The sequence below is a fragment of the Haliotis rufescens genome, unplaced genomic scaffold (assembly GCF_023055435.1).
Source record: "Haliotis rufescens isolate VD_foot unplaced genomic scaffold, xgHalRufe1.0.p SCAF_19, whole genome shotgun sequence".
In the NCBI taxonomy this organism is placed as follows: Eukaryota; Metazoa; Mollusca; class Gastropoda; order Lepetellida; family Haliotidae; genus Haliotis; species Haliotis rufescens.
In genome coordinates this window covers 15,626,870-15,638,584 of record NW_025963879.1, presented here as the reverse complement: position 1 = coordinate 15,638,584, position 11,715 = coordinate 15,626,870, and the positions used below count along the sequence as shown (strand labels likewise).

Genomic DNA, 11,715 nt, shown 5'->3' with positions numbered 1-11,715 from the left:
GAGAGATTGGCAATAATTACATCTAAGGTCCATTTCCTGAAGCCGAGTCTTATGTGTGGTTGGTGATTATGACAACCAAATGGGTTGAGTCTTATGCACTACCAAACCAAGAAGCAAATTAAAGACAGTTGCTAATGCTTGGTTGGTTTGTTGTTTAACGCCGCACTCAGCAATATTCCAGCTATATGACGGCGGTCTGTAAATTATCAAGTCTGGACCAGACAATCCAGTGATTGATATATCATGAGCATCGATCCACTCAATTGGGATCGATGACATGCATCAACCAAGTCAGCGAGCCTGACCACCCGATCCCGTTAGTCGCCTTTAACGACAAGCATAGTCTCCTTGCTAATGCTTTAGTTGAACAATATATTTGCAGATTTGGGGTTCCACATGAAATCCACACAGATCAGGGGAGAAATTTGAGTCAAGAGTCTTTTCTGAGATTTGCGGGATGTTTGACATCCACAAGACAAGAACCACTCCGTTCAACCCAAAGTCTGATGGCATGGTTGAAAGATTTAACAAGACAGTGGTTGATATCTTGGCCAAGTATCTGGATCCCCTATGTCAACAAAAGGACTGGGACAAGAATCTACCATTTGCACTGATGGATTACCGCAGCGCCGCCCATGAATCTAACAAACAAGATGGTGTTCGGAAGAGAGCTATGTATATGCCTGTTGAAGTGATGATACAGACTCCATATACCGACAGAGTTCAAGTTGAAGAATATCCCATGAAAGTTAAAGAAAATCTTTTAGATATATGGGATCAGGCGAGGATCAACTTGAAAGATGCCGGTCATAGACAGAAAAAGAATTAATTGTGACTGACATTTACACAGCAAATCATTTTCAGTTGGGGATAAAGTATGGTGCCTCTTTAACAGGCGCTACAAAGGACTTTCTCCCAAGTTACAGATGATGTGGTCAGGGTCTTTTTCCATTGTTCGAAAAATCTCTGATGTTAATTACAGAATTCAATAAGGGTCCCGCAGCAAGCCTTGCGTGGATCGATGCTCATGATATTAATCACTGGATTGTCTGGTCCAGACTCGATTATTTACAGACCGCCGTCATATAGCTGGAATATAGCTGAGTGCGGCGTTAAACAACAAACCAATCGCATCATTCATTTCGACTTGCTCAAGCCGTATCTGACTCTGCGAAGTAGTTACTGCCGGGATGACCGCCGTTTCTGCACCTGAAAGTAGAAAGATATACGAGAGCAGACCAAGTAGATTCAATGCTTAGATGAATGAGGTTTCATGAAGTCTGCTAGAGACACTTAGAGACTTGATAATAATGGTACTATTATTATTTCAGATGCCTAATTCTTATGCCTGTTGCGAGTGTAGGCACTGGTTCACTTCGTCGAGTAATCTTTCCCGTCATGTGAGGGAGAAGCATAGACACAGACAAAGATATAAATGCACAGATTGCGACCATGACTACAGTAGGAAGGATGATATGATTAATCACAAGAGACTGCGTCATAGACGTCACCAATTACAGTCCCAAGCACAGCCAGCAGAACAGCCCCAGACACCGACACCACCCGGGTTTGTGTACCAGTTGGTACCACTGGCAGCCCCAGCACTGGCTCCAGCACCAGCTCCAGCACCAGCTTCTGTTGAGTTGAGCCCAGCCTCCCCGAGCCAGCTAGAGTTGCTGCTGTTGTGCAGCCAAGCAAGCCGGAGAGTGATTGGGAGGATATCGAGGACATCCTCCTGGAGGGCATTGCAGATACTGAGAGAATGGAGGAGGGGACATTCATCCCAGAGGAGATACTTTCGTCCTCTTCCAGCGAAGAGGAAGCAAACCACCCATCCATCCACCCACCCACGGGGAAAGGTGATCTACCTGAGGTAGAAGATGAGAGAGTGAGGAAGACATTGCCCATGGACCCATAAAGACACCAGTTATCATGCGTACATTCAATCGAGATGGCCGTCTTCTAGGTGTGTTTAAGGAGGAAACGTGTTATTATTTAAAAATTAACCTTGACTTGCATTTTGTATTTTGTTTTGTATTTTGCCTTACACGGAGGTTTGATTGGTTGGTTTGTTGTTTAACGCCGCACTCAGCTATGTGACGGCGGTCTGTAAATAATCGAGTTTGGACCAGACAATCCAGTGATTAATATCATGAGCATCGATCACGGAGGTTTGAGGCAAGGGAGGGGGCAGTGTAACAAAATTACCTGTTCTAGCAAGGTTAACAGGTACTTCAAAGATCACACTTACAGCCTTTTAAGACAGTGGAACAACTCCCAGCCTTCACACTAATTTCAACTATGGTACCAGCATCATGTTGTATGTTATAAGGATGACATACCGTTTATGCAGTGTTTTTCCAAGTTACAGAATCAAGTATAACAGTAAATTCCAACTTGAAGCACGTCAGTCATGTTTACAGTAGCCATCTTGGATTTATTTTCTGACGTCACGTTTGCGTATCATGTGACCTTGCGTCACCTATAAATAGACCTGTCAAGGTGAACTTCGGGGCGGCAATTTTGACTTTGACAAGCAAGGTAGGGTTCCAGGGTTACATCACAGCTAAATTATATTTTTCGCATTCTAGAATTTTTTATTGTATAGCTTTTAATCTAAATGGCTAATATTAATACTTGGTCTGCTCTCTAAGTATTTGATCGTGGATTAGTGATTATTTACCTCTGTGGACATCCGGATGACGTCTGACAGTTCCTAGATTCCGACAGCCATTCCGGATTCATTCCAACGGAATATTCCAAGATCGTAATTATTCAAGCATACAAGTTACAGTTATCACAAGTCGCAATTGTGATTTGTCGTCCGTATAAAATATTACAGATTACAGCCTCTATTTAGATGTTTTGACAGTCGTCGATTGTCATCGCGATCCGGGGGTTCGAGGTCATTCCGACCGGATTGTTTACATTATCAAGTCGCGTGATGATGCCATCACAGTCAATGGTTTTTATCTACAGATGTTTACAGGGATCGTTCTAGAATCGATCCTTTATATTTAGTTCTAGGCTTTAATTAGGATTTGACTTCATGCTGACTTAAATCGCAGTTTGACATCTCTCGGAGGTGTGGCCTCATTGTGATCCATTCTGGGTCACATGACTTCCGGAATGTACTGTTTACATTACATGGATCCAGTTCCGGTTGCAGCCAAGTTCGTACACTTTCAAGTTTCAAATTTATTGTACAGTTTGATTGTTTTAACAGTTCAGATATATTAATCGTGGGAGGGATACAGACAAGTACCGGATTCTAGAGCCACGATGTGACAGACAGTGCCGAGCGACTGATGTTTCGAGTACAGTTCAAAGCCGGTATCACGTCCCGCGATCTCGAGACCAGGTACAAGATTTTTTAGTTCATTGAATAATTAATAAACTCGTTATTGAACTTTACCTACTTGTTGTGTGATCCTTCTGCATTTCGCTAGTTTCGACATTCGTAACTTTGTAGATCCTTGTGATATATTTTCGCTGAACCTCGTCTCCAAGCTCTGGTAATTATTTTGTCACATTTTGTGACTCGTGGCAGCATCCATTTATTTTAGTAATTTGTCCACAAGTAGTTATCGACCAGTCTTTGGCCGTTCCGTTACAATAATCTCTTAGTTCCTGAGAAGATGTCGTTTGAAGCAATAAAGCCAAATTACCCCTATCTGGCCCCGCCCCTCAGCCCACCATTTGTAAAATTTAGAATCCCCACCACCTAGGGATGTTTCCAGTCAAATTTTGTTAAGTTCCAATTAGTGGTTCAGAAGAAGAAGTCGTTTGAAAAAATAGTTGACGTACGGACGACGGACGCCACGGTATGGCATAAGCTTACCTTGGTCCCTCGGACCCGGTGAGCTAATAGTTGTAGCGCTAATATAAGTTCATTCTGTGAAAGTGGATCCAGGAGTTCATCTTTTGACAGTGCTTTGGAAAGGTTGGCCCCTCATTTCTTACGATCCGGGGTAGAATAGGTCTTCAGCAACCCACGCTTGGCGTGAAAGGCTACTATGCTTGTCGTATGAGGAGACTAACGGCATCAGGTGGTCAAGCTCGCTGACTTGGTTGATGCATGTCATCTTTCCCAATTGCCTGGTACCCGTGAAGACCCGGGTTAGAATAGGTCTTCAGCAACCGAATCTTCACGGGTCTTGCCATAAAAGGCGACTATTCGTGTCTTAAGAGGCGACTAACGGGATCGCTTGGTCAGACGCGCTGACTTGGTTGATGCATGTCATCGATCCCAATTGCGTGGATCGAGGCTCATGATGTCAATCGATGGATTATCTGGTCCAGACTCGATTTTTACAGACCACCGTCATTTAGCTGAGTGTGGCGTTAAACAACAAACAAACAAATTTGACAAGCATGACATCTTGTGATTTAGCCACCATGACATAGCCATCTAAGAGTTTGTTCTTTGTTTCCCTGTTGTCATATAGCTGGAATATTGTTGAGAGCGACAAACCAACCAACTGTTGTTTAACGTAGCACTCAGCAATATTCAAGCTATATGACGGCGGTCTGGAAATATAATCGACTCTGGACCAGGCAATACAGTGATAAATGTCATGAGCATCGATCCACGAAATAGGGTTGCGAGTGATTGAGTGTGTTAAGGTACATCGCAGTGTTTCAGCCATATCCCTATTGTTTATCAGCCGATTGCAATGACCGAGAATGAGCCACTATTGAAAATGGAGAAGGAAATGAGTTTCAAAATGTTTATTGATACATCAAAATATTCAAGTAAATAAGTATATTCTTATGTAAATTCAGTAAATAGGACCGTGACGATCTGGGGTAGAATAATGTCTCCAGCAACCCATTAGAGCCGTAAAAAGCTTGTCGGAAGAGGCGACTAACGGTATTGGGTGGTCAAACTCGCTGACTTGGTTGATACATGTCAAGACACCGCCGTCATATAGCTGAGTGTGGCGTTAAACAACAAACCAACCAACAATCTTTATTATTGTTAGTTCAGATCTTAAAAATAATGTACATTTCGTGTATTTGATAGTGATTCATAAATACATGCCTATTCAGTCGGAATGGTAAGCGACTTCAGCTTTTAGCAGAAAAGTATTATGATTAGTTTGTTGTTGTTTTGTTGTTTAACGCCGCACTCAGCAATATTCCAGCTATATGACGGCGGTCTACACTTATATAATCGATTCTGGACCAAACAATCCATACATTTTGATATCATGAGCATCGATCCACGCAATTTGGATCGATGACGTGCATCAACCAAGTCACCGAGCCTGACCACCCGATCCTGTTAGTCGGCACTTACGTTGATTATTATAAGTATCGCTTTTATGTTCATAACGTTCAAGGAATGTGTTGCTTCAACTGCTTTTCCTAACATTGTAAGACAAATATAAGATACGATGAAGCAAAAGAACAGAAGGAAGTTTAAAATGTCCATATGTATAATGAAACGGTGCTTATTACAAACGTAGATACAACTTGAACCAAAGTAATACATGTACAATAAAAGATAACGTGTTCAAGCGATTATGAACATTACTTCTTCGCACAATGTATCTCACCAAGCCATCAAATATTAATGAATTACCTTGTTACACGAGTACATCATTACGACTTCTTGCACATACACATGTACAGTTCCAAGATACATTTTGTTTGTTATCTTTGCATTAAAGGACTTTGGTGACAAAAACAGCACCATCGTCACCACTAACATAACCCTTAAAGCGCCTCAGCTCCACTTGCTTCCACTTCCCTTGGGATTCTAAAGTCTTCATGTTGTCTCGAAATATGACTGCTTCAGCATCGCCGTCGTCAGAAAACAGCTTGTGGTAAACTGTATTAATGATGTATCCTCCTGAATTAAAATACAGGTAAAATGTTACATCAGAGCAAAACTAATTTTCTATGGCTAATCTTAAAATTTTGTAGATCCGGAGTATAATAGGTCTTCAGCAACCCATGCTTGCCGTAATATCCGGCAATATTCCTGCTATATGACGGCGGTCTGTAAATAATCGATCGCAATTGGGATCGATGACATGTATCAACCAAGTCAGCGAGCCTGACCACCCGATCCCGTTAGTCGCCTTTTACGACAAGCAGAAACACCTTTTACGGCAAGCATGGGTTACTGAAGACCCTATTACCCCGGAATCTTCACGGGTCCAAGACAATACTAACCTGGTTTTACACAATACTTACCTGGTTTTACAATTCGGATAAGCTCCTCAAATGCTTTTCTTGGCAATCTTTTCATTACCATAACGCTCAACCCCGATATAGTCACAGCATCGTAAGTATCTGAGGAATATATGAAACATAACTGTACTCGTCGTCTGTATCATATTGTGAAGGCATAACTTCTGTTCTGAACGCAAATATGCATTCCTACCGTATTACGCGAACCAACGATAAACACAACATGTGTACATGCCCGACGATGAAAAACTAAAATATCATCAAGCTTTTTCATTTATAGTTCAAACTGCTGCTGACACAAATACACACATTCTTTAAATAGATAAACTGTATTGAAGGACCTTCATGTTCTTCAACTTGATCTGAACATCACATTGGGATGAAATACACTGGGGAGATACTTCTCTTGATTTGGTTGGTTGGTTGATTTGTTGTTTTACGCCGCACTCAGCATTTTTCCAGCTATATGACGGCGGTCTGTAAATAACCGAGTCTGGACCAGACAATCCAGTATTTAATATCATGAGCATCGATCCACGCAATTGGGATCGATGACTTGCTTCAACCAAGTCAGCGAGCCTGACCACCCGAAGATTCCGGAGTATAATAGGTCTTTAGCAACCCATGCTTGCTGTAAAAGGCGACTAACGGGATCGGGTGGTCAGGCTCGCTGACTTGGTTGATACATGTCATCGATCCCAATTGCGTGGATCGATGCTCATGATATTAATCACTGGATTTTCTGGTCCAGACTCGATTATTTACAGACCGCCGTCATACAGCTGGAATATTGCTGAGTGCGGCGTTAAACAACAAACCAAACCAAAAACCACCCGATCCCGTAAGTCGCCTCTTACCACAAGCATAGACGCCTTTTTCGGCAAGCATGGGTTGCTGAAGACCTATTCTACCCCGGATCTACTCACGGGTCTACATTTCTTGAATCCAGAAAACATGTTGCAGCAATAATGTTCGCAGATCAATATACTCGATCATGGCAAATAATTATTACAGAGAAAGACTCACCACTTTTAATGTCCACGTTATTTTCTCCCAGCATCACGTTAAAGTACCGACCATAAATGCCTTTCTTCTTTGCCTCTTGAAGCATTTGTACTGACGGTTCTAATGCATCTATTTTGCGAAAACCGTGCGAGTAGAGCTGAGAATTAAAACGACTCGTATTAGCATTCATATTTGATATTTAGACACATTAAATGCAACCACAAAGTGTGATCCCGTGACGTCACTTTCTGAAAGGAACCCTTCAGAGTTCAAAACCATGCTCTTCAAGATAGATTAACTTGTTTGTTTGTTCGTTGTGTAACGCCGCACACAGCAATATTCCAGCTATATGACGGCGTCTGTAACTAGTCGAGTCAGGACCAGACAATCCAGTGATTAATATCATGAGCATCGATCCACTCAATTGGGATCGATGACATGCATCAGCCAAGTCAGCGACCCTGACCACCCGATCCCGTTAATCGCCTTTTACGATTAACTTGAAATTAAGCTATGTCATACACACTAAAAACAGTAGTGATGATTCGTTTGTCAATTTTACAAAGCAAATTACAGAGCATTCCTATGATTGTGGATTTAACCAGATCAAAGAAGCAACTGAAGTAGGCTGACCTTATCTGCACAAAGTCCTGTTCCGGCAGCAACGTCCAGAACATAAACGTCCTCTCTGTTGCTTGGAAACCATTCAGCAGCAGACTGGGCACTCTGGACGTGGCCTGAGAAGTTCATCGTTAGCAAAACCTTCATAGACGATAACAGAAGCCTTTGTAGGAATGATTTGTATTTCAGAAAAAAACAACAAAAAACATAAATGAAGATATACTATTACGATCGATCGGGAAGGGTTAACGAAAAAACGGCAAAACATCGCGACTGGGCATCAATATAATTATTATGTATAAAACATCGAACCAGTTCCTTCAGTTTCCCTACTCTGTATTATTCATTTGGTTGATAAAACTCGACCTTCGTTGGCGAGGCCTTCTAAATTAGTGTTAAATGAAGGCGAATTGAATTGGTTAAATTACACAAGCCTTAAAAGGCACCTAACCATATGGTTTGATGTAAACGCTAAAAGCTTAATATATGTGCAAACATTCAAAGATCGGTTTGTTGGTTTGTTTTTTAACGCCGCACTCCGCGATATTCCAGCTATATGATGGCAGTCTGTAAATAATCGAGTCTGGATCAGACAATCCAGTGATTGACATCATGAGCATCGATCCACGCAACTGGGATCAATAACATGCATTAACCAAGTCAGCGGGCCTGACCACCCGATCCCATTAGTAGCCTCTTACGACAAGCATGGGTTGCTGAAGACCTATTCTACCCCGGATCTTCGCGGGCCACCTATTGCCTACTCGGATAGCAGGAACAATCACGCAACTCCAATCAACACGGCGTCAAAACGCCGTTTCGCAACCGGTTGGTAGGTTTACGCCGCACTCAGCAATATTCCAGCTATATGACGGCGGTCTGTACATAATCGAGTCTGGACCAGACAATCCAGTGATTAATATCATGCGCATCCACCCGTGTGCAATTGGGATCGATGACATGCATCAACCATGTCAGCGAGCCTGACCACCCGATCCCGATAGTCGCCTTTTACGACAAGTATAGTCACCTTTTACGGCAAGCATGGGTTGCTGAAGACCTAATCTACCCATGAATCTTCACGGGTCGTTTCGCATCCGGACAACATTAGTTGAAGTGAGAGAGTATTAAAGTGTTGCACGTTTCACTATCTACATAACAATACATAGTATTCTGTCTGTTAAAACCGTTCTCCAGCGTATATGGCCATTGTCCTCTTTAAGCCTATTTACTATAAATGTGAAAATAAAATATTAACATACAACCGACCAGTGAAGACATGCTTGCTTGTAAATGGCGACTATGCTTGTCGTAAGAGGCGACTAACGGGATCGGGTGGCAAGGTTCGCTGACTTCTTGATGCATGTCATCGTATCCCAATTGCGTGGATTTATGCTCATGATCTCAATCACTGGATCAGGGTGAGAAAAGATCTTTACCAACCTATGCTTGCAGTAAGAGGCAATGCTTTATTAAATTTTTTTACAATACCCACCTTCTCGTACTGATGACTGTTTTCGGAAAACCTGTCGATGATGACGCTTGGGGCAGTAGAATCATCTCCGATTAAATAGTCAAAGGCCTTTTCGGCTTCCCCTCTCTCTTTCTGCGTTGTGTTTGCTGCGAATTTCTCACTCATGGCTCCTGTTAATTCGAGAGTAACAATTTAAGTTGGTTTGTTGTTTAACGCCATATAACGGCGGTCTGTAAATTTTATAATGGAATCCGGGGTAGAATAGGTCTTGAGCAACCCATGCTTGCCGTAAAAGGCGACTAGCGGGATCGGGTGGTCAGGCTCGCTGACTAGGTTGATGCATGTCATCGATCCCAATTGCGTGGGACCCGTGAATATTCCGGGGTAGAATATGTCTTCAGCAACCTATGCTTGCCGTAAAAGGCGACTAACGGGATCGGGTGGTCAGGCTCGCTGACTTGGTTGATGCATGTCATCGATCCCATATGCGTGGATCGATGCTCATGATATTAATCCAAAATAATCGAGTCTGGACCAGACAATCCAGTGATTGACATCATGAGCATCCATCCACGCAATTCGGATCGATGACATGCATCAACCAAGTCAGCGAGCCTGACCACCCGATCCCGTTAGTCGCCTTTTACGACAAGCATTGTCGCCTTGTACGGCAAGCATGGGTTGCTGAAGACCTATTTACAGGCCGCCGTCATATAGCTTGAACATTGCTAAGTGCGGCGTTAAACAACCAAACAACCATACCAATGCATGTCATCGTATCGCAATTGCGTAGATCTATGCACATGATGTCAATGACTGGATTGTCTGGTCCAGACTCGATTATTTTCAGACCGCTGTCATGTATAGCTGGAATATTGCTGAGTGTAATAATAATTAATAATAATTAACGACAAACAAACACATCCCAGTCTCGGGTAAGTTTTTGGTTGTTTAACGCTGCAGCTTTATGCATAAATTCAATAAACATTTAAAAATATTCCTGATCCCTAACATATTTTTGTTGAGTATATATGTTACTTACCTGTATCCCTCTAAATAAAAGTGAAGCCAAGTGACAACCTAGCTGATTTGTATGGCGTCAACACTACAGTCGAAGTTTATGTAGGGACTGTTCATCCAATCATATTTAGGGACGTCATGAATAAACACTCGTTTCTGATCTGATAATGGCTATGTCGCATCTGCAGGCATAAATAACACGAGCATGTGATAGTTTCTATACATTTGCATGATTCTTAAAAAACTTTGTTAACTTAAGCCATACATTTCGTATGATGCGAGAACATCATTTCCGATAATGTGTATTTGATTTTCTTCAAACTTTCTGTTTATGTTACATTTGCATTTGACAGTTGAGCATATTACACATATAGTTGTTGTACTTTAAGAGAAAAGTAAATGATAGCTTGACCAGTACCTGTTGAAATATCCAGTAAGAAAATGTTTTTATGTTTAACGCCGCACTCGGCAATATTCCAGTTGTATGACGGCGGTCTGTAAATAATCGAATCTGGACCAGACAATCCAGTGATTTTGTATGATGCGAGTACATCATTTGCGATAATGTGTATTTGATTTTTTTTAAATTGGTTGATTTAGTTGATGCATGTCATCGGTCCCAGTTGCGTGGGACCCGTGAAGATCCCGGGGTAGAATAGGTCTTCAGCAACCTATGCTTGTCGTATAAGGCGAGTAACGGGATCGGGTGGTCAGGCTCGCTGACTTGGGTGATACATGTCATCGATCCCAATTGCGTGGATGGATGCTCATGATGTCAGTCACTGGATTGCCGGTCCAGACTCGATTATCTACAGACCGCCGTCAAGGTTAGAATGGTTGGTAACTTGGCTGGTTGAATGTCTCCCAGGGTGCAAAGACTAGGCCCATATATCAATAGCTGGTTTGTATGTGTCAGACTGCTTTAATTAGTTTAATATTATTAGAGGTCGCCGTCATATTTTGAATATTTCTGAGTGCAACGTTTCACAAACAAAACAACACGTCCCTAAACATTGAAACATTACTTTCGGTCGTTTCTCACATTTCCACGTTCCATTGTCATTTCCATGTTATTACATTTTCTAATCTCCTGTATCATGCTGTGACAGTTTCACATTGCGAATTCCATTATCGTGTTTTTATCAAAGCAATAAAACAGAGTCCATATTGAACGATTCCGACAATATTATAGACATAGACATAATTAAACGAACATGTGTTGTCGACATAATTTTATGCAACGAGTGTCAGAATTTTGTATTTACCGAGCGAGAGCGAGGTAATACATGAATTCTCAAACTAGTTTCGTAAAATCAGCGTAACATACATGCGAGTATAATAATGTATATATTACCCATTATTTCTTAATTCTTTTGAGATCCCCTTTGAAAATT

At 41.9% G+C, this 11,715-nt stretch overlaps 2 protein-coding genes across 2 annotated transcripts; one reads left to right on the top strand and one right to left on the bottom strand.

Annotated features, from left to right (window-relative positions):
- The first annotated feature begins 457 nt into the window (after window positions 1-457).
- LOC125381705 lies at window positions 458-829 on the top strand. Its single transcript, XM_048399149.1, has one exon. It carries the CDS (start codon window positions 458-460, stop codon window positions 827-829), a length of 372 nt encoding a protein of 123 aa, XP_048255106.1.
- A 4,351-nt stretch (window positions 830-5,180) lies between these two features.
- LOC124127553 (methyltransferase-like protein 27) lies at window positions 5,181-10,412 on the bottom strand. Its single transcript, XM_046490952.2, has 6 exons — window positions 10,344-10,412; window positions 9,323-9,471; window positions 7,840-7,968; window positions 7,228-7,363; window positions 6,205-6,303; window positions 5,181-5,857 (listed from the first exon to the last, which is right to left on the bottom strand). Exons 2-6 carry the CDS (start codon window positions 9,464-9,466, stop codon window positions 5,670-5,672), a joined length of 696 nt encoding a protein of 231 aa, XP_046346908.1. The 5' UTR covers window positions 9,467-9,471; window positions 10,344-10,412; the 3' UTR covers window positions 5,181-5,669.
- Between the last annotated feature and the right edge of the window lie 1,303 nt (window positions 10,413-11,715).